This window comes from Stenella coeruleoalba (assembly GCF_951394435.1).
Source record: "Stenella coeruleoalba genome assembly, chromosome: 5".
Taxonomy (NCBI): domain Eukaryota; kingdom Metazoa; phylum Chordata; class Mammalia; order Artiodactyla; family Delphinidae; genus Stenella; species Stenella coeruleoalba.
The window spans coordinates 69,955,933-69,979,712 of NC_137150.1; the positions used below are offsets into that span (position 1 = coordinate 69,955,933).

The 23,780-nt window shown below is 41.3% G+C and overlaps 1 protein-coding gene across 7 annotated transcripts in view; it reads right to left on the reverse strand.

Annotated features, from left to right (window-relative positions):
* The window catches only part of ATP13A4 (ATPase 13A4), a 150,373-nt gene that overhangs the window by 94,432 nt on the left and 32,161 nt on the right, over nt 1–23,780 (reverse strand). For all 7 annotated transcript variants that reach the window (XR_013828502.1, XM_079922543.1, XM_079922544.1 and 4 more), the window contains exon 2: nt 10,035–10,208. Coding sequence is in view for 6 of the 7 variants with exons in the window: in XM_079922543.1 (XP_079778669.1) it covers nt 10,035–10,208 (174 nt within the window). In the remaining variant the exon portion in view is untranslated. The remainder of the gene's footprint in view (nt 1–10,034; nt 10,209–23,780) is intronic.

A 23,780-nucleotide genomic window follows, 5' to 3' on the forward strand; every position in this document is an offset into this window, starting at 1 on the left:
AAACAAAATTGATAAACCATTAGCCAGACTCATCAAGAAAAAAAGAGAGAAGACTCAAATCAACAGAATTAGAAATGAAAAAGGAGAAGTAACAACTGACACTGCAGAAATACAAAGGATCATGAGGGATTATACAAGCAACTATATGCCAATAAAATGGACAATCTAGAAGAAATGGACAAATTCTTAGAAAAGCACAATGTTCTGAGACTAAACCAGGAAGAAATACAAAATATAAACAGCCTAACCACAAGCACTGAAATTGAAACTGTGATTTAAAATCTTCTAACAAACAAAAGCCCAGGACCAGATGGCTTCACAGGCAAATTCTATCAAACATTTAGAGAAGAGCTAACACCTATCCTTCTCAAACTCTTCCAATATATAGCAGAGGTAGGAACACTCCCAAACTCATTCTACGAGGCCACCATCACCCTGATACCAAAACCAGACAAGGATATCACAAAAAAAGAAAACTACAGACCAATATCACTGATGAACATAGATGGAAAAATCCTCAACAAAATACTAGCAAACAGAATCCAACAGCACATTAATAGGATCATACACCATGATCAACTGGGGTTTATCCCAGGAATGCAAGGATTCTTCAGTATATGCAAATCAATCAATGTGATAAACCCTATTAAAGAACTGAAGGATAAAAACCATATGATAATCTCACTAGATGCAGAAAAAGCATTTGACAAAATTCAACACCCATTAATGATAAAAACCCTCCAGAGAGTAGGCAGAGAGGGGACCTACCTCAACATAATAAAGGCCATATATGACAAACCCACAGCCAACATCATTCTCACTGGTGAAAAACTGAAATCATTTCCTCTAAGATCAGGAACAAGACAAGGATGTCCACTCTCGCCACTATTATTCCACATAGTTTTGGAAGTTTTAGCCACAGAAATCAGAGAAGAAAAAGAAATAAAAGGAATCCAAATCGAAAAAGAAGTAAAGCTGTCACTGTTTGCCGATGACATGATACTATATATAGAGAATCCTAAAGATGCTACCAGAAAACTACTAGAGTTAATCAATGAATTTGGTAAAGTAGCAGTATACAAAATTAATGCACAGAAATCTCTTGCATTCCTATACACTAATGATAAAAAATCTGAAGGGGAAATTAAGGAAACACTCCCATTTACCATTGTAACAAAAAGAATAGAATATTTAGGAATAAACCTACCTAAGGAGACGAAAGACCTGTATGCAGAAAACTATAAGACACTGATGAAAGAAATTAAAGACTACACAAACAGATGAAGAGATATACCATGTTCTTGGATTGGAAGGATCAACATCGTGAAAATGACTATACTACCCAAAGCAATCTACAGATTCAATGCAATCCCTATCAAACTACCAATGGCATTTTTCACAGAATTAGAACAAAAAATTTCACAAATTGTATGGAAACACAAAAGACCCCGAATAGCCAAAGCAATCTTGAGAAAGAAAAATGGAGCTGGAGGAATCAGGCTCCCTGACTTCAGACTATACTACAAGCTACAGTAATCAAGACAATATGGTACTGGCACAAAAATAGAAATATAGATCAATGGAACAGGATAGAAAGCCCAGAGATAAACCCATGCACATTTGGTCACCTTATCTTTGATAAAGGAGACAAGAATATACAATGGAGAAAAGACAGCCTCTTCAATAAGTGGCACTGGGAAAATTGGACAGCTACATGTAAAAGAATGAAATTAGAACATTTCCTAATGCCATACACAAAAAATAAAGTCAAAATGGATTAAAGACTTAAATGTTAAGGTCAGACACTATAAAACTCTTAGAGGAAAACATAGGCAGAATACTTCATGATATAAATCACAGCAAGATCCTTTTTGACCCACCTCCTAGAGAAATGGAAATAAAAATAAACAAATGGGCCCTAATGAAACTTTAAAGCTTTTTCACAGCAAAGGAAACCATAAACAAGACAAAAAGACAACCCTCAGAATGGGAGAAAATATTTTCAAACGAAGCAACTGACAAAGGACTAATCTCCAAAATATACAAGCAGCTCATGCAGCTCAATAACAAATAACAAATAACCCAATCCAAAAATGGCCAGAAGATGTAAATAGACATTTCTCAAAAGAAGATACACAGATTGTTAAAAAACATATGAAAGGATGCTACTAATCATTAGAGAAATGCAAATCAAAACTACAATGAGGAATCACCTCACACCAGTCAGAATGGCCATCATCAAAAAATCTACAAACAATAAATGCTAGAGAGGGTGTGGAGAAAAGGGAACCCTCTTGCACTGTTGGTGGGAATGTAAATTGATACAGCCACTATGGAAAAAAGTATGGAGGTTCGTCAAAAAACTAAAAATAGAACTACCATATGACCCAGTAATCCCATTACTGGGCATATACCCTGAGAAAGCCATAATTCAAAAAGAGTCATGTACCAAAATGTTCATTGCAGCTCTATTTACAATAGCCAGGACATGGAAGTAACCTAAGGTTCCATCAACAGATGAATGGATAAAGAAGATGTGGCACATATATACAATGGAATATTACTCAGCCATAAAAAGAAACGAAATTGAGTTATTTGTAGTGAGATGGATGGACCTAGGGTCTGTCATATATAGTGAAGTACGTCAGAAAGAGAAAGACAAATACCGTATGCTAACACATATACATGGAATCTAAAACAAGAAAAAAAAATGGTTCTGAAGAACCTAGGGGCAGGACAGGAATAAAGACGCAGAGGTAGAGAATGGACTTGAGGACACGGTGAGGGGGAAGGGTAAGCTGGGACGAAGTGAGAGAGTGGCATGGACATATATACTCTACCAAATGTAAAACAGATAGCTAGTGGGAAGCAGCCGCATAGCACAGGGAGAAGAGCTCGGTGCTTTGTGACCACCTAGAGTGGTGGGATAGGAAGGGTGGGAGGGAGAAGCAAGGGGGAGGGGATATGGGGATATATGTATACATGTACCTGACTTGCTTTGTTATACAGCAGAAACTAACACAACATTGTAAAGCAATTATACTCCAATAAAGATGTTAAAAAAAAAGAAAAAAAATGCTGAACAATTCAGCATAAATTTTGTTTTCACTGCTTACAGCTGTAACACCACGAGCATTTCTTTTCACTTCTTTATGTCTCCAATGTAAAATGGCTAAGAAATAATCTCTACTAGTAAGGACGAAATGAGACAACATATATGCAAAAGCTTTGCAAACTATAAATCACAATAGAAATAGCCCTGTTTTATAATAGATAACGGCCTCAGAGCTATTTATCTTTAAAAAAAAAAATCATCTGTGAGAAGCCAGCCCATAGAATCTCAGGGATTTCTGACTGAATGCCTAACAAAAAAATGGTTTAAAATAGGGGATGGGGGGGACTTCTGTGGTGGTGCAGTGGATAAGAATCCGCCTGCCAATGCAGGGGACATGGGTTCAATCCCTGGTCTAGGAAGATCCCACATGCCGCGGAGCAACTAAGCCTGTGCACCACAACTACTGAGCCTTCACTCTAGAGCCCGCGAGCCACAACTACTGAGCTCATGTGCCACAACTACTGAAGCCAACGGGCCTAGAGCCCGTGCTCCCCAACAAAAGAAGCCACCGCAGTGAGAAGCCCGCAGAGCCCAACCAAGAGTAACCCCGGCTCACCACAACTACAGAAAGCCCATGTACAGCAACGAAGACGCAACACAGCCAAAAATAAATAAATAAATAAATAAACGTATTTTTAAAAAATGGGGGGAAGGGGGAATAGGATTCAGAAGAAGGAATGAGTACCTAAAAGGATCATACTATCTTCTCTTACATTCTCATCCGTGACTTTTCACCTTAGGGTCTTTGTTATAAAGTGTTGGTAGAAACCATGAGACCATTTATTACAGATTTAATTCATTTATGTAATTGAATTAAATAATTATTGAACACCCACTGTGGACACGTGCTAAGTGTTGTGGGGAATGAAAAGCCACGACAACTGTCTTCTAAAAGCTTCTAGTGTAATAGGAGAAAAAGCTATAAAAAGGAATGTAGCATAGGGCTTCCCTGGTGGCGCAGTGGTTGAGAGTCCTCCTGCCGATGCAGGGGACATGGGTTCGTGCCCTGGTCCGGGAAGATCCCACATGCCGCGGAGCGGCTGGGCCTGTGAGCCATGGCCGCTGAGCCTGTGCTTCCGGAGCCTGTGCTCTGCAACGGGAGAGGCCACAACAGTGAGAGGCCCGCGTACGGCAAAAAAAAAAAAAAAAAGCAATGTAGTATAGTGGGGGAAAGCGCTGGGCTTAGAGACTCAAAAGACAGGTTCAAGTTCTTTGTCCACACTACCCCCTTTACCTGGACCATTCCCCATACGCTCCTCCCCACCAGCCACCATCACCTTTTTTTTTTTTTATATTGGGGTCTAGTTGCTTTATAATGTTGCATTACTTTCTGCTGTACAATAAAGTGAATCAGCTATGTGTATACATATATCCCCTCCCTCCTGGACCTCCCTCCCACCCCACTCCCCCCCATTCCACCCACCTAGGTCACCACAGAGCACCAAGCTGAGCTCCCTGGGCTATACAGCAGGTTCCCACTAGCTATCTCTTTTACACATGGCAGTGCACATACGTCAATCCCAATTTCCCAATTCATCCCACACCCCCTCCCTGACCACACCCCCCAACTCCCCCCACCTCCCCGCTGTGTCCACACATCTGTTCTCTAATCATCCTCTGATGGCTCAGGAAAGCCTTTCCTGGTTTTCTTGACTTGATCAAATCCCTTGTCTATAATCTTACAATAACCACGAAGCTTTCCTAAGTACCACTTATAACAGTTGGATTTTTGCATTTATTTGTGTAGTTGATTTGACGAACTCCGTGGAGTCAAGAACCCTGATGTTACTGTTATACTCCCTGCCCCCTGCGCTGTCCATGAGATAGCACTGTGGCTGGCATACAACCTGTGCTCATTAAATTTATGAAGGAAGGAGGAAGGGAGAGGGAAATCCTGGCTGACATTTACTAGGTTGCAAAGTTATTGTCCTCTCTGTATCCTCATCAGTAAAATAAAAATGATAATGCCATTTCCTATGGTTGTTATGAGAATTAAATAATATAATCAATGAGATGCTGTTTTATAAAATGTAGAGCAAATAGCATTTTAATAGAAGGCAGAAAGCACTACAGCAGTCAGAGCTAACAAATACAGAGCTAGGAGAGAAGGAAGGACAGGAATTAATTCCCTCTGGTATTGGGACAGAGAATGGATCAACTAAGATTTAATAGAAAAGGTGGTATATGGCTGAAGAATGAGTAGGTTTTGATAAGTAGAGATAGAACACCTACTGTCTATATTTACTGTACAGAGAATGTGTGTATGAGTGTGTACAAGTGTCTATCAGTTGAGTCCTCTCCAGAATGTCCCTCTGCAAGGATTTCCGTCTGTTTTGTTCATAGCTGTATTCCCAGTGCCTATAACAACGTCTGGTACTTGACTGGTACTCAATAAATACTTGTTGAATGAATAAGTGAATGAATGAATGGGGGAGATAGGGAATATCAGAAGAAATTTTATGAGTAAAAGCATAGACAAAACAAACTGTCTGATTCCCTTAGAAAGTGGTGCCAATGTGTGGAGCCTGGGCTTGGAGAGACCAGGCTGCAGAAGAGGAGGGAGGGGAGGAAGTAAGGGATCCAGGAAACATGAACACAAATGCTGGTATCTGATGAGCATCCTGGTGGGCTGGTGGACCCAAGATGCCATTTGCATGGCTGATTTTGGGGATTTCTAAGTTTTTAAGCTAAAGCCCCTACCACTGACATCTTTCGGTGAAACTGAAGGGGAAATGTTCCCCACTAAAACATTGCAGTGAAATGCCCAGAGCCAGGCCTAACAGCCAATCATCACAAAGTTCTTCTCTGAACATTGTGAGTCTTTGGCAACATGTGACATACAGTGACAGTGAAGGAAAAATGTATATGTAATTATAATAAAGATAAAAACTACGAAAATCATCAGGAGCATCTGAATTCAAAACACCAATGAATATAAATCACGTTATTTGCATAGAAATGTGGCATCGCCACAGATATTGGTTAAAAGTCAGAAGTAGATGAATAATGAATAAAACGCCACTTTTAAATTATAAAATAGAAATGTAATTACTCTTATCTTTTGGAAAAATCTCACTCTTAGAGGTGCTTAATAAGAGGACGGGAACAGAAAATAAACTAGGTGCTGAAGATTTTCAGTCAGTACACATCATGTTACTATTTTTTTAATGTTAAAAAATGACTACCTAATCAGTATCTGGGATAATGATCTGTAATCTTACCAGTGTAAGACTGATGATAAATATCAAGTACTGATTTTTTAATAACATGAAAAACAGATATGCAACATATTTTCAGGTAAGAGTCATCCAGTCTTTCTTACTGGGAAATCTTTACTGAACAGCTATTATAATATAATTCAAATAATATCTTTCTTAAGGTATCATTTTAATGCAAATAACCTTACGGCAGACTTTTAATCTATTGACTCTCAAAGCTTATTTTTATCTAAGGCTCACATAGTAAAAGTGTTTGAAATAATCGGGTTCTTATCTAATTACATAAAGACTAATTTAGCACCTCATTTATTTGGAGAGTCTCTGGCATAGCAAATCCATTTAAAATGAGGCACAAGAGCAGGTAATTAAAAATTAAGGTTGAAATCAAGATGAAAAAGACAAGATTGAAGCTGGTTTCAATAGCTCTGATTAGTTGCAGAGGGCAGTGTAATGGGAGAAAGGCTTAATACACTTTCAAAGAGCCAAAGAAAGGGGCAGGGTGATGGAATGCAGCTCCCTGAGGCACCGATGCCTTTTTGAATCTTTCTGCTGTATGTCCAGTTCAAAGCTGATCACATGCAACTAGGAGAGGTGACCTACTTGAGCACATATGAGTGTTGGGGATTTCTAGTTATAGGGCATCTTCCCCATGTCTCCTGTCCTGGAAGGAAGTGCCAGGCCTCCTGGATAATAAGGGAAGGACACAGCGTCCAGATGAGCAGGGCCGTTATACATGGGTGCATCGAGGCTATAGCAAGCGCTTTCATACGTCAAGCTTGTGAAATTGCTATATCAAAAACACATACACAATCAAAATTGTCTTTGATGATGCATTTTACAGTTTGTAAATGGTTTTTACATATGTAATCTCACTTCATCCTCACACCAACCCAAGAAAGAACAAGTGCTTTTACTAGGCCCATTTTACAGATAGAGAAACTGAGGTCCTGAAACGTTAAGTAACAAACCTAAGGTGTCGTGTACCTAAGGTGCTGGGACTAGAAGTCAAAATTTTTGACTCCGAATCCCATAATGGACCAGCTCCGTGTTGGTTGATATTTTTTTTATTTCTTTCACTCTTACCAGATCTTCTTTTCTTTCTTTGTAAATTTTAGGTTCTATTATTGAAGTATAGTCCATTTACAATATTATATTAGCTTCAGATGTACAGCATAGTGATTCAGTATTTTTACAGATTATACTCCATTAAAAGTCATCACAAGATAATGGCTATAATTCCCTGTGCTGTATAATGCATTCTTGTTGTATATCATAGTAGTTTATGTCATACATAGTAGCTTGTATCTTACTAGATCTTTCTCTTTTCTCCCTCTTTATTTTTCTTTTGCCTATTTCCCTCTCCTTTTCTTTCATTTTGCTCCCTTCCTTGCCATTTCCTTGTTCATTTCCTCTTGCTCCTCTATGTGCCTTGACTCTGCCAGCAACCTCGGAGCTTATAGCTCAGCCAACCACATGCTCTCAGATCTGAAGAGTCTGGTGATACACTCTGAAAGACAGAAAGCTTTTCTGTTTCTGAGGTTGTTTCTGCTGCAACAAAAGCATTGCCCCCTGAGAACTAGCTGGGCGAAATGAAAGCACCTGCAGGGTAGAGTGAAGTACTTTTCCAAATCCTCCTTTCATGACAAAAAATAAGAATCTCATAGGTCCTTAAGTTCACATGGAACGGGTTGAACTATGAAAGTATCCCAAAGATGTGGTCTTCCATAAGTCCTTACATCCCTACCCTGAGCCCCAGAAAATAAACCTCTCTCTACCCCTGCTCCAGCAAGACACTAGGGCTGTATACAGCAGGACCACTTACAACACTTTGCTAAATCTGGATCCGTCCCCTTGAGACCATATAAATATATATTGGCTGAGCCATAAAGCAAATGTCCAGGCCCCTGTTCCTCTCCCAAGGACCAAGTAAGCTCGCCAGTGGGAGTGGTGACTATCTGCAGCAGTTTTGCTCAAAGTATGGTCCCTTACCAGAAGCATTAGCATCATCTGAGAACTTGTTAAAAATGCAAACTCTGGAGCCCCAATGCAAATCTAAAGAATTAGAAGCCCTGGGAGGGGGGCCCAGCAATCTGTTCATAGCCCTCCAGATGATTCTAAGGCTGGTTGGTGTTTGGGATCTACGTGCAGTTGTGTGGGGACAACCCTGAACTAGGAACTGGGATATATGGTACTTCTTCCTGGTGAGGCCCCTAACTCATCAAGGAGTGTGGCTAAAATATGCACCCTCTCCTGACCCCATTTCCTCCCCCAATCAAATGACGAGATCTTCCTTGGTGAGCGCCAGGCACTCTTCTCTCATGCATATTCTGTGAGCCTTCATGAAGTATGGTTTGAGGCAGCAGTGGAGCAGGGCTCCCAGCCCAACATCATCAGCATGAGATGCTCTGACTCCACTATCATCTTGCCTTCTTAATGTCTTGAAGGCTATTCTCCAAGAATCTTGAGTTAAATTATAGTTGAACTTGGGTGGAGCTGCCTCAGCTCTCATCTGTAATATGGTCCACGTGTCAGCTAAGCCGGGACATAGGACGGGTGGCTCTTGAAGTGACCAGGAGCCAGAAATAAGGGATGGGGCTGAGCCCAGGGAGGGCAGGTCAACAAAGACAAACTTCATCCAACTGCCAGTTTCATTGAGGTCTAGCTCCAACTCAGAGTGAAATATGTAAAAAAAATTGGGGGCCAGTTATAAGACTTGCTGCTATCCTCTTCTCTCACTGAAATGAATAGAATGTTTATCTAGAGAGGTCACTACATAAAAAAAGAAGCTAACAGCCTAGTAGAGTTTGATTTATCAAGAATTTGGTTGTCATTCTGGGTCATTTGGGCTGACACATTGTTAGACACACTCAGTAAAAGTTAGCCCGAAAAGGGTCCTCTGTGAGACTGCACTTTGACTTCTATCAAGAGTAATGTCCACTTTAGCCTGTCAGCCACCACATATGTATGGAATCCCTACCATGTGCCGGAACTAGGGATGCAGTTAACAAGTTAGAGATAGTCCCTTCTTTTGTGGAGCTAACAGTCCAGCAGGAACAAGGCACTTCGCCTAAGTGTAATGAGTGCTAGAAGGAAGTGTTATCAGAGCCAATACAGGGGAACTCCCCTAACACCAGGACCTTGTATTAGCAGAAAGCGGCAATCTACTCAGGGACAAGATGGCCACGCTTTTAAACCCTAGCATATCTACAGGATGCAACAGACTCCTATCAATAACCATGGCTCTCTCAGAGGAGCAGGGGAAGACAGGATCCTCCTCAGAGGGGTACTTCCCACCTCCTCCCCACCTTCCCTTCCCCCAGGGATACCCCAGTGGAGGGGGGCTGGGATAGGCATTGATATGTCAGGATGGGGGTGGGGAGAAGGATGAGTATGAACGTTATAACCTATAGCCTGACATAACTACTTCACACTATTATTTTTAGCTGTTAACATGGTTATTCCCTATTCCGACATTCACTAAAATCACAATTTAAAAGGAATACCCTATGAATTAGGTCTTCTTAATGAAATCCAATCATACACAAATTATTGAATTCTTGGTAAGTAAATGTAAGGCTGTGATGGAGCCTGAGGCTGGACATCCAGCTGCCGCCTGCCTTGTGTTCATCTCCCCACAACCATCCCATAACAAGGTGTCCAGGAAAAAGGGCCACCAGGTACAGAACCAGGTACACACTTACTGTTGTCCTCAGCAACACGACGTCTGCTTCTTGCAAGGAACACGGGATGCAATTTGCCCACACGTGCCAAGCGGGTCTCCAGTAAAACACCAAGGGGAGGATCCCAAAGGAGAAGATAGATCCAGCAAGGCAGAGGGTTTTCCGGCAGCTCTGAGTCCGGTAGCCAAATATCTCCTGGGACAGAACCAAAATGACCCCAAACATTGATTAAGCACAACAAACAACAAATGAACAAATTGGAATTTTGGTGATGAAACTGATGGGAGGGGCAGAGAGTGAAGAAGCTGAGGAAGGTAAGGGGAGGACAGAGTGAGGGGTTGAGGAAGTGAAGAATCCCTGACAAAGATCCTTCCTTAAACATGATCCCAGCCCTCCAAGAAGTTGTAATCTAACTGGGAAATTCAGTTTCTACAATTTCAGCACGTGGCTACCCCATGCCAAACACTATACTACATGATATGCTATGAGGTTTCAGTCTCTCAAGCATCTCCTGAATAGGGTAATATGACCCTCACTCCAAAAATGATGAGGCTTAGCTCAGAAAGGCTGAATGTAATGACTTGTCCGAGGCCACACAGCTGGCAAATTCTGCTGCCCTGATTCAAACCCAGATCTGTCAGCCTTCAGGTCTTGAACTCAACCCACAGACGTGATCATGAGCCATGTGACAGAAGGACTGGGTGACGGCAGCAATGAATGATTCCCTTGGCTGGAACCAGGGAACCACCATGGGCAAGAGGGGCTAGAAAAGGCCTTGAGTTTGGAGTCAGGATTTGGTGAAAGTGTTTGACCAAAAGAGGATGAACAACTAAATCCCAGCTTGCCTTTAAGGGTTTGCAGTACAGGGAGCTATGCCTTCCTAGCCTCCTCTCTTGTTTAATAACAAAAAGAATTTTACATCAAGGGGAAAACACCGCAGAGACAATTTAGTTTATTTCAACTATTGAGCAGCTGCTATGTGCCATGAGGGTACAAATAACAAAAGATAAGAGACCGACCTCTAATAAATGTATAATCTGGACAAACTTCTTCCTTCCAAGGAAAGCCTGGGACAGAATGGAAAACCACACCTGAAGCTTATGGCCTAGGTCCCACAGCTATATCCCACAAAGTCATAGGTGTACTTTATACCGGTTATAATGGCTACAGTTGAGAGGAAGGAGAGGGTCCGAGTTAAAAGCACATTCTCTGGACCAAAACACTTTGAGTTCAAAGCCTAGTGTGCCCCTTACTGGCTGTGACCTTGAACAAGTTAGTTAACCTCTTTATTCCTCAGTTTGTCATCTATAAAATGGGGGTGCTGATAGTACCCCCGTCCCAGGGCTGCTGTGTGTTACTGTGTATAAGTGCTATGTAAACATTTACTGCTGCTGCTACGATTTTACTATTTCCCCTAACATAGACCTGAAATTCGACCCCTGGGTTTACTGGCATTTAGAGCTAAGAATTAGTATCAATAGTTCTGCTTTTGTTAGAATTTCCTGTTAGGATAATAAGGGAGCTGGAACATGCATCTTTAAATCCACCGACTTCTCTGTCTCACTTGGTAAAGATATATTATCAGAAAAGTTTCTGTGATCCTTGACGGAAAGCTGCTTTCATGTGTAGTTACTAGGTCCCTTTCTCTTATTAGCAGTGCACGCAGGTGCCAAACGGCTTCCTTAGGTAGTGTCCACATCTGGCATGCCTTTGATAAAACGCTTACCTCGCCTCAGAAATACAAGCTCTTGACTCATTTTGCAAAGTAGAATGTCTATCCTGACATAAATATTCTTCTGTCCCACACTCAAGCTATTGCTCCCCAGATGCCAAGCCTGAGATGCTCTGTCCCCTCACCACGCTAGAAACAATGCTTTGTTGGTTTCATACCAAGCAGGGTCCCAATTCTAAATTCCAGACACCTGTCTGAGTCCATCCCACTGTCTTTTCCCACATGCTTTTATTATATTCCTACACTTTGGAACAGATCAACTTCTATCCGCCCTCCCCATCTGTCCATTTTTTCATCTTTTTAAAATATTATATTTAAAAGGTTGCTTATCTTGCCATTCAATCTAGCTCCTCATACAATATAACGAAGTTATGCCAGTTCTATAAGCACAAACCTCCCTGTCAATGTGCATTCTTTTACAGGCTATGCAATGAGAGCTCTGTGTAGTTTCCAAAGTGTCTTCATGTTCATTATCAAAGTAAAGCAGGAATGATGACCTTCCATTTCCAGCTAAGAAAACTGGAAAACTGAAAAATTTAAAGTAATTATAGGACTTCCCTGGTGGCGCAGTGGTTAAGAATCCTCCTGCCGGGGGGCTTCCGGGAAGATGGCGGAAGAGTAAGACGTGGAGATCACCTTCCTCCCCACAGATACACCAGAAATACATCTACACATGGAACAACTCCTACAGAACACCTACTGAACGCTGGCAGAAGACCTCAGACCTCCCAAAAGACAAGAAACCCACCCCTCCACACGTACCTGGGTAGGGCAAAAGAAAAAAGAATAAACAGAGACAAAAGGATAGGGACGGGACCTGCACCAGTGGGAAGAAGCTGTGAAGGAGGAAAGCTTTCCACACACTAGGAAGGACACCTTTCCACACACTATTCGCGGGCGGAGGCTGCGGGTGGCAGAGGGGCAAAGCTTCGGAGCCACGGAGGAGAGCGCAGCAACAGGGGTGCGGAGGGAAAAGCGGAGAGATTCCCGCACAGAGGTTCAGGGCCGACTGGCACTCACCAGGCCGAGAGCCTTGTCTGCTCACCCGCCGGGGCGGGCGGGGCTGCGAGTTGAGGCTCGGGCTTCCGTCGGAGCGCAGGGAGAGGACTGGGGTTGGTGGTGTGAACACAGCCTGCAGGTGGTTAGTGCGCCACGGCTAGCCGGGAGGGATTCCGGGGAAAAGTCTGGACCTACCGAAGAGGCAGGAGACTTTTTCTTCCCTCTTTGTTTCCTGGTGCGCGAGGAGAGGGGATTAAGAGTGATGCTTAAAGGAGCTCCAGAGACAGGCGCGAGCCGCGGCGAAAAGCACGGACCCCAGAGATGGGCATGAGACACTAAGGCTCCTGCTGCCGCCACCAACAAGCCTGTGTGCGAGCACAGGTCACTATGCACACCTCCCCTCCCGGGAGCCTGTGCAGCCCGCCACTGCCAGGGTCCCGGGATCCAGGAACAACTTCCCCAGGAAAATGCACGGCGCGCCTCAGGCTGGTGCAACGTCACGCCGGCCTCTGCCGCCGCAGGCCCGCCCCGCACTCCGTGCCCCTCCCTCCCCCCGGCCTGAGTGCGCCAGAGCCCGCGAATCAGCAGCTCCTTTAACCCCGTCCTGTCTGAGCGAAGAACAGACGCCCTCCAGCGACCTACACACAGAGACGGGGCCAAATCCAAAGCTGAGCCCCGGGAGCTGTGAGAACAAAGAAGAGAAAGGGAAATCTCTCCCAGCAGCCTCAGAAGCAGCGGATTAAAGCTCCACAATCAACCTGATGTACGCTGCATCTGTGGAATACCTGAATAGACGACGAACCATCCCAAATTGAGGAGGTGGACTTTGAGAGCAAGATTTATGATTTTTTTCCCCTTTTCCTCTTTTTGTGAGTGTGTATGTATATGCTTCTGTGTGAGATTTTTGTCTGTATAGCTTTGCTTCCACCATTTGTCCTAGGGTTCTATCCTTCCTTTTTTTTTTTTTAATTTTTTTCTTAACAATTAATTGTATATTAATAACTTTATTTTATTTTATCTTCTTTCTTTCTTTCCTTCCTTCCCTCATTTAGACAACGAATCATCCCAAATTGAGGAGGTGGACTTTGAGAGCAAGATTTATGATTTTTCCCCTTTTCCTCTTTTTGTGAGTTTGTATGTGTCTGCTTCTGTGTGAGATTTTCTCTGTATAGCTTTGCTTCCACCATTTGTCCTAGGGTTCTATCTGTCCTTCTTCTTGTTTTTTTTTAAATTTTTTTCTTAATAATTATTTTTTTATTTTAATAACTTTATTATATTTTATATTTATTTTATTTTACTTTATCTTCTATCTTTCTTCCTTTTATTCCTTCCTTCCCTCCTTCCTTCCTCCATCCCTCCCTCCCTTCCTTCCCTCCTTTCTTTCTTTCTACTTCTACTAATTCTTTCTTTCTACTTTTTCTCCCTTTTATTCTGAGCCGTGTGAATGAAAGGCTCTTGGTGCTGCAGCCAGGAGTCAGTGCTGTGCCTCTGAGGTGGAAGAGCCAACTTCAGGACACTGGTCCACAAGAGACCTCCCAGCTCCACATAATATCAAACGGCAAAAATCTCCCAGAGATCTCCACCTCAACACCAGCAGCCAGCTTCACTCAACAACCAGCAAGCTACATTGCTGGACACCCTATGCCAAACAACTAACAAGACAGGAACACAACCCCACCCATTAGCAGACAGGCTGCCTAAAATCATAATAAGTCCACAGACACCCCAAAACACACCTCCAGACGTGGACCTGCCCACCAAAAAGACAAGATCCAGCCTCATCCACCAGAACACAGGCACTAGTCCCCTCCTCTATGAAGCCTACACAACCCACTGAACCAACCTTAGCCACTGGGGACAGACACCAAAAACAATGGGAACTACGAACCTGCAGCCTGCAAAAAGGAGACCCCAAACACAATAAGATAAGCAAAATGAGAAGACAGAAAAACACACAGCAGATGAAGGAGCAAGATAAAAACTCACCAGACCTAACAAATGAAGAGCAAATAGGCAGTCTACCTGAAAAAGAATTCAGAATAATGATAGTAAAGATGATCTAAAATCTTGGAAATAGAATGGACAAAATGCAAGAAACATTTAACAAGGACCTAGAAGAACGAAAGATGAAACAAACAATGATGAACAACACAATAAATGAAATTAAAAAACTCTAGATGGGGGCTTCCCTGGTGGCGCAGTGGTTGAGAGTCCGCCTGCCAATGCAGGGGACACGGGTTCGTGTCCCGGTCCGGGAAGATCCCACATGCCGCGGAGTGGCTGGGCCCGTGAGCCAAGGCCGCTGAGCCTGCGCGTCCGGAGCCTGTGCTCCGCAACGGGAGAGGCCACAGCGGTGAGAGGCCTGCGTACCGCAAAAAAAAAAAAAAAAAAAAAAAAATACTCTAGATGGGATCAATAGCAGAATAACTGAGGCAGAAGAACGGGTAAGTGACCTGGAAGATAAAATAGTGGAAATAACTACTGCAGAGCAGAATAAAGAAAAAAGAATGAAAAGAACTGAGGACACTCTCAGAGACCTCTGGGACAACATTAAATGCACCAACATTCAAATTATAGGCGTTCCAGAAGAAGAAGAGAAAAATAAAGTGACTGAGAAAATATCTGAAGAGATTAGAGTTGAAAACTTCCCTAATACGGGAAAGGAAATAGTTAATCAAGTCCAGGAAGCACAGTGAGTCCCATACAGGATAAATCCAAGGATAAATACACCAAGACACATATGAATCAAACTGTCAAAAATTAAATACAAAGAAAACATATTAAAAGCAGCAAGGGAAAAACAACAAATAACACACAAGGGACTCCCCATAAGGTTAACAGCTGATATTTCAGCAGAAACTGCAAGCCACAAGGGACTGGCAGGACGTATTTGAAGTGATAAAGGAGAAAACCCTGCAACCAAGATTACTCTACCCAGCAAGGATCTCATTCAGATTTGATGGAGAAATTAAAACCTTTACAGACAAGCAAAAGCTGAGAGAGTTCAGCACCACCAAACCAGCTTTACAACAACTGCTAAAGGAACTTCTCTAGGCAAGAAACACAAGAGAAGGAAAAGACCTACAATAACGAACCCAAAACAATTAGGAAAATGGGAATAGGAATATACATATCGATAGTTACCTTAAATGTAAATGGACTAAATGCTCCCACCAAAAGACACAGATTGGCTGAATGGATACAAAAACAAGACCCATATATTTGCTGTCTACAAGAGACCCACTTCAGACCTAGAGACACATACAGACTGAAAGTTAGGGGATGGAAAAATATATTTCATGCAAATGGAAATCAAAAGAAAGCTGGAGTAACAATTCTCATGTCAGACAAAATAGACTTTAAAGTAAAGACTATTAGAAGAGACAAAGAAGGACACTACATAATGATCAAGGGATCGATCCAAGAAGAAGATATAACAATTGTAAATATTGATGCACCCAACATAGGAGCACCTCAATACATAAGGCAAATACTAACAGCCATAAAAGGGGAAATCGACAGTAACACATTCATAGTAGGGAACTTTAACACCCCACTTGCACCAATGGACAGATCACCCAAAATGAAAATAAACAAGGAAACACAAGCTTGAAATGATACATTAAACAAGATGGACTTAATTGATATTTATAGGACATTCCATCCAAAAACAACAGAATACACATTCTTCTCAAGTGCTCATGGAACATTCTCCAGGATAGATCATATCTTGGGTCACAAGTCAAGCCTTGGTAAATTTAAGAAAACTGAAACTGTTTCAAGTATCTTTTCCGATCACAATGCTATGAGACTAGATATCAATTACAGGAAAAGATCTGTAAAAAATACAAACACATGGAGGCTAAACAATACACTACTTAATAACGAAGTGATCACTGAAGAAATCGAAGACAAAATAAAAAAAATACCTAGAAACAAATGACAATGGAGACACGATGACCCAAAATCTATGGAATGCAGAAAAAGCAGTTCTAAGAGGGAAGTTTATAGCAATACGATCCTACCTTAAGAAACAGGAAACATCTCGAATAAACAACCTAACCTTGCACCTAAAGCAATTAGAGAAAGAAGAACAAACAAACCCCAAAGTTAGCAGAAGGAAAGAAATCATAAAAATCAGATCAGAAATAAATGAAAAAGAAATGAAGCAAACGATAGCAGAGATCAATAAAACTAAAAGCTGGTTCTTTGAGAAGATAAACAAAATTGATAAACCATTTGCCAGAATCATCAAGAAAAAAAGGGAGAAGACTCAAATCAATAGAATTAGAAATGCAAAAGGAGAAGTAACAACTGACACTGCAGAAATACAAAAGATCATGAGAGATTACTGCAAGCAACTCTATGCCAATAAAATGGACAACCCAGAAGAATGGACAAATTCTTAGAAATGCACAACCTGCCAAGACTGAATGAGGAAGAAATAGAAAATATGAACAGACCAATCACAAGCACTGAAATTGAAACTGTGATTAAAAATCGTCCAACAAACAAAAGCCGAGGACCAGATGGCTTCACAGGCGAATTCTATCAAACATTTAGAGAAGAGCTAACACCTATCCTTCTCAAACTCTTCCAAAATATAGCAGAGGGAGGAACACTCCCAAACTCATTCTACGAGGCCACCATCACCCTGATACCAAAACCAGACAAGGATGTCACAAAGAAAGAAAACTACAGGCCAATATCACTGATGAACATAGATGCAAAAATCCGCAACAAAATACTAGCAAACAGAATCCAACAGCACATTAAAAGGATCATACACCATGATCAAGTGGGGTTTATCCCAGGAATGCAAGGATTCTTCAGTATACGCAAAACAATCAATGTGATAAACCATATTAAGAAATTGAAGGAGAAAAACCATATGATCATCTCAATAGATGCAGAGAAAGTTTTCGACAAAATTCAACACCCATTTATGATAAAAATCCTGCAGAAAGTAGGCATAGGGGGAACTTTCCTCAACATAATAAAGGCCATATATGACAAACCCACAGCAAGCATCATCCTCAATGGTGAAAAACTGAAAACATTTCCACTAAGATCAGGAAAAAGACAAGGTTGCCCACTCTCACCACTCTTATTCAACATAGTTTTGGAAGTTTTAGCCACAGCAATCAGAGAAGAAAAGGAAATAAAAGGAATTCAAATCGGAAAAGAAGAAGTAAAGCTGTCACTGACTGCAGATGACATGATACTATACATAGAGAATCCTAAAGATGCTACCAGAAAACTACTAGAGCTAATCAATGAATTTGGTAAAGTAGCAGGGTACAAAATTAATGCACAGCAATCTCTGGCATTCCTATACACTAATGATGAAAAATCTGAAAGTGAAACCAAGAAAACACTCCCATTTACCATTGCAACAAAAAGAATAAAATATCTAGGAATAAACCTACCTAAGGAGACGAAAGACCTGTGTGCAGAAAATTATAAGACACTGATGAAAGAAATTAAAGATGATAAAAATAGACGGAGAGATATACCATGTTCTTGGATTGGAAGAATCAACATTGTGAAAATGACTCTTACTCCCCAAAACAATCTACAGATTCAATGCAATCCCTATCCAACTACCAATGACATTCTTCACAGAAGTAGAACAAAAGAATTCACAATTTGTACAGAAACACAAAAGACCCCGAATAGCCAAAGCAATCTTAAGAACGAGAAACGGAGCTGTAGGAATCAGGATCCCTGACTTCAAACTATACTACAAAGCTACAGTAATCAAGGCAGTATGGTACTGGCACAAAAACAGAAATGTAGATCAATGGAACAGGATAGAAACAGGATAGAAAGCCCAGAGATAAACCCACGCACATGGTCACCTTATCTTTGATAAAGGAGACAGGAAGTACAGTGGAGAAAGGACAACCTCTTCAATAAGTGGTGCTGGGGAAACTGGACAGCTACATATAAAAGTATGAGATTAGATCACTCCCTAACACCATACACAAAAATAAGCTCAAAATGGGTTAAAGACCTAAGTGTAAGGCCAGAAACTATCAATCCCTTAGAGGAAAACATAGGCAGAACACTCTATGACATAAATCACAGCAAGATCCTTTTTGACCCACCTCCTAGAGAAATGGAAATAAAAACAAAAATAAACAAATGGGACCTAATGAAACATCAAAGCTTTTGCACAGCAAAGGAAACCATAAACAAGACCAAAAGACAACCCTCAGAATGGGAGAAAATATTTGCAAATGAAGCAACTGACAAAGGATTAATCTCCAAAATTTATAAGCAGCTCATGCAGCTCAATAACAAAAAAACAAACAACCTAATCCAAAAATGGGCAGAAGACCTAAATAGACATTTCTCCAAAGAAGGTATACAGACTGCCAACAAACACATGAAAGAATGCTCAACTTCATTAATCATTAGAGAAATGAAAATCAAAACTACAATGAGATATCATCTCACAGCAGTCAGAATGGCCATCATCAAAAAATCTAGAAACAATAAATGCTGGAGAGGGTGTGGAGAAAAGGGAACCCTCTTGCACTGTTGGTGGGAATGTAAATTGATACAGCCACTGTGGAGTATGGTATGGAGGTTCCTTAAAAAACTACAAATAGAACTACCATATGACCCAGCAATCCCACTACTGGGCATATTCCTTGAGAAAACCATAATTCAAAAAGAGTCATGTACCAAAATGTTCATTGCAGCTCTATTTACAATCGCCCAGAGATGGAAACATCCTAAGTGTCCATCATCGGATGAATGGATAAAGAAGATGTGGCACATATATACAATGGAATATTACTCAGCCATAAAAAGAAACAAAATTGAGCTATTTGTAATCAGGTGGATAGACCTAGAGTCTGTCATACACAGTGAAGTAAGTCAGAAAGAGAAAAGACAAATACCGTATGCTAACACATATATATGGAATTTAAGAAAAAAAAATGTCATGAAGAACCTAGGGTTAAGACAGGAATAATGACACAGAACTACTAGAGAATGGACTTTAGGATATGGGGAAGGGGAAGGGTAAGCTGTGACAAAGCGAGATAGAGGCATGGACATATATACACTACCAAACGTAAGGTAGATAGCTAGTGGGAAGCAGCCGCATGGCACAGGGAGATCAGCTCGGTGCTTTGTGACCGCCTGGAGGGGTGGGATAGGGAGGGTGGGAGGGAGGGAGACGCAAGAGGGAAGAGATATGGGAACATATGTGTATGTATAACTGATTCACTTTATTATAAAGCAGAAACTAACAAAAAAATAAAAATAAAATAAAAAAGAAATCAAAGCAATTTACACACTGAGGACATATACTCAATCCTGAGCACATTGAGAGTCTGTTTTGATGAATGTGTAAGTCGAGTGCTGGGAACAAGAGACAAACTGTAGGACCAGCTCAAGATGGGAGTTCTAGTAAGACATAGCTACACAGAAGGAGTTATCCCAAAGGGCTATACCCACGGTGTAGCAGTAGACCAGAAATAAATTAAGGCCCTTATAGGGAAAAAGACAAGAAATATTTTCATTTTCAGCCTTGGCTCTGGGTGAAATGAAAGTTTTCTTTGTGAATTCTTAATCATGAGCCAGCCACATTTTCAGGATAATCCCAAAGACCTTAAATCAAGATATATGTTAAATTTGTCCTGAATTATTGGTAGCTCTGGGCTTTTGGCAGAAGCAAATCCTCTAGATGAACATACCTTCAAGAACACCCCATAGCAGCAATTTAGATAGAGTTCCACTAAACAGTAGCTCAAATGGAAAAATCTCAAAACTCACAAGAAAAGAAGGTACAAAAAGAGAGCCACACAAAAAACAAGACTCCAGAATGGAAAATATCAGGCTTATAATATAAAAATAAGTATTTCAATATTTAAATGAGTAAGAGAAATATTACTCAGCCATAAAAAAGAGTGAACTAATGCCATTTGCAGCAACATGCATAGATCTAGAGATTATTATACTAAGCAAAGTCAGACAGAGAAAGACAAATATAATATTACTTATATGTGGAATCTAAAAAACAGTACAAATTAACTTATTTACAAAACAGAAACAGACTCACAGACATAGAAAACAAAGTTATGGTTACCAAAGCAGAAGCCGGGGGAGGGATAAATTGGGAGTATGGGATTAACAGATGCACACTACCATATATGAAATATATGAATATATATAGGGAACTATATTCAATACCTTGTAATAAACTATAATGGAAAAGAGTAAAAAAAAGAACATATTTACATTAAAAAAAAAAAAAGAATCCTCCTGCCAATGCAGCGGACACGGGTTTGAGCCCGCGTCCAGGAAGATCCTACATGCCACAGAGCAACTAACCCGTGCACCACAACTACTGAGCCTGCACTCTAGAGCCCGTGAGCCACAACTACTGAGCTCACGTGCCGCAACTACTAAAGCCCCTGTGCCTAGAGCCCGTGCTCTGCAACAAGAGAAGCCACCGCAATGAGAGGCCCGCGCACCGCAACGAAGAGTAAACCCGGTTCGCCGCAACTAGAGAAAGCCCATGCACAGCAACGAAGACCCAACACAGCTAAAAATAAACTTAAAGTGATTATAGTAATAGTTATTATTAACAACTAATAATTTGAAAACAATGACGGCAGCTAACATTGGTGGAGCACTGAAACGCCTTTCACCAAGCACTTTATACACACTTTCCTTTTGTTGAAAAAGACTAAAGTTTCCCAATGTACGATGCTCATAAGTGACTCAGAGCTGGGCCTCCAGTCCAGGCCTCGGCAGCACACGGAAGACAATGTGAGCTGACCATTTCTACTCTAAGGCCGTTCTTCATTCTGTTTTTAATATCAGTTCAATTGAAGAAATATTTTTTTTAAGTGTCCAGAGAATAGCAGGCATGTGCTAGACACAGAGATAAATGAGACAGTGCTTCCAGCGTCAAGAAGCTCATTAGTTTAATGGGAAGCTCCAGAGGCACATAAACAGATTAAACAAGTTTAGAGCAATACAAGTGTTATAGAGAGAGGTGACTATATAAATTGTCGTCTGAATTGGGTGCTATTAATAACAACACAGGTAGACCAGAAGTATCCCAGGAAAGCCAGATGAACACCCCCTAGTCATACCAGAGTGGTACCCTAAAAGCTTGCTTGCTGTCAGCCTGTGGACACAACACCAGTTAGTAGCTCATGACCCATAACCCATTGCCAAATTTTCAGTAGAAAAGCTGGAATAATGTGGACAAGGAGTGTTCAGTTATTGCTTGTTGAAATGAGCTGAACTGTACTGACTTGAAGTGAATTACATTGCAGGGACTATTCATAGATACTGGGTTTAAAATTGCAAAACTTAGCCCAGTGCTGTTTCTTATCACCCCATAGCAATTTCCTTCCCGCATTACAAAGTACCTTCCATGTCTCCAAAAATGCTTGGGAGAACTGTCCCTGCTACCGTGCACTCCACCCACCCTTCCTCCCACAAAAAGGAGTCAATCAGTCAAAAAAAAAAAAAACATGTTGGGAAAATGTCCAAAGAATATTACCCTCATGGCAGTCTACATGCATTACGGAATAGCGTGCTATCACTTTCATCATCCCCCTCCAACCCACAGATTCTCCTCCTCCCTCTGTCCCAGGGCATCTACATCCTTTGCACCCCTAAGGGCTTAAAGTCTGTCTTCCAGGTGTGCAGGCCTTCTCCCTTCTTCCCTATACTCAAGAAGTCAAACTAGGCTCCCCGGAGCAATGATCTAAACTACCTCAGCCAACAGAACCTCTTAAGAGTCTACAGATCCTCTCCCTAGAAACACACACACATAAAGTTCTCCATAGAGATTCAGGGGGTTCCCAGAATCTAGAAAAGACTCTGCCCTAGAGGGTTCATAAGGCTAAATCAAGGCTGATCTTTCAGAGTTTACACTCTTTATGTGAACCTGGGGTCTGGCACTAGGTAAGCACTTAGTGAATGCAGAAGTGTGAAGACAGGAACTCACAGAAATGCAGGGGAGAGTGAGAGGGTGACAACAAAAGCAGAGCAGCGACTGACTCCAAAAAGCTCCATCGGGTGACATTATCACCTGGGAGCCAGCAAGTCCTGAGAATGGTTCCCGGCCTTCTAGTCCCAGAGGCTGCCAGGAGAACACCTCTCCCAGAGAATACTCACATCAGCCAGGTCTCAGAAACCGGGGTGTCATGAGAGAGGGAGATGCATGTGCCTGTCACACGGACCAGATAAATACACGCTCAGGTATTAAGAGTTTGTTCTCTTCCCAGCGGCACAATTTCCACAGTTGTGATTGTCCTGCCGATGGAGCTGTAATCAAGCACATTGCCTAAACTGGGCTCTGGAATCTTCTCTGACGAATTCTCTCACCCTGACTGACATGCCTTCTTTAAATATATTCAATCAAGTACAGTCAGATCCTGTTGGCCTGAGAGCCATTTATTCTCTTTAAGACAATTTTGCATTTCTCTACTGGCTTCATTAAACATTGAAAAGTTTAAGTGATTCATTTTTTAAAAGTTTACTTCCCTAAAGATAAGCTCTTTTCCCTTATTTCCAAATGTTGGGAGTGAAGAGAATGTTTTGCTACAATTTCCACGCGGTACAACAAGTTGTGCTACTGGAATGCAGTTTATGTTACTGCCGATCTTCACCACACACTCTATTTAAATTTCTGTCTGGGTCATTTCCTGTTTCCCACTCTTTTGTGCTAAAGAACATTTCCTAAGTGTCCTCTAAATTAAGTTAACTTCTCCATCCAGCTGAGAAATTCTCAACCTGAATGATCTAATCTTAAACTGGAGGCTCAGAAAGAATGGCCTGCAGACAGGTTTCTTGTTGGCCTGATAAGTATTTCTTAAAACTTTAAATTGGCCCAATTATTTTCACATAAAAGCTCTACCTTTTCTTTAAAATTAATCAGAAATTGTGACCTTACTGTATTCACATTCTTGCACTGTAAGAATCAACTGGGGACTAAAAAATGATACAAATGAACTTATTTACAAAACAGAAACAGATTCACAGACACAGAAAACAAC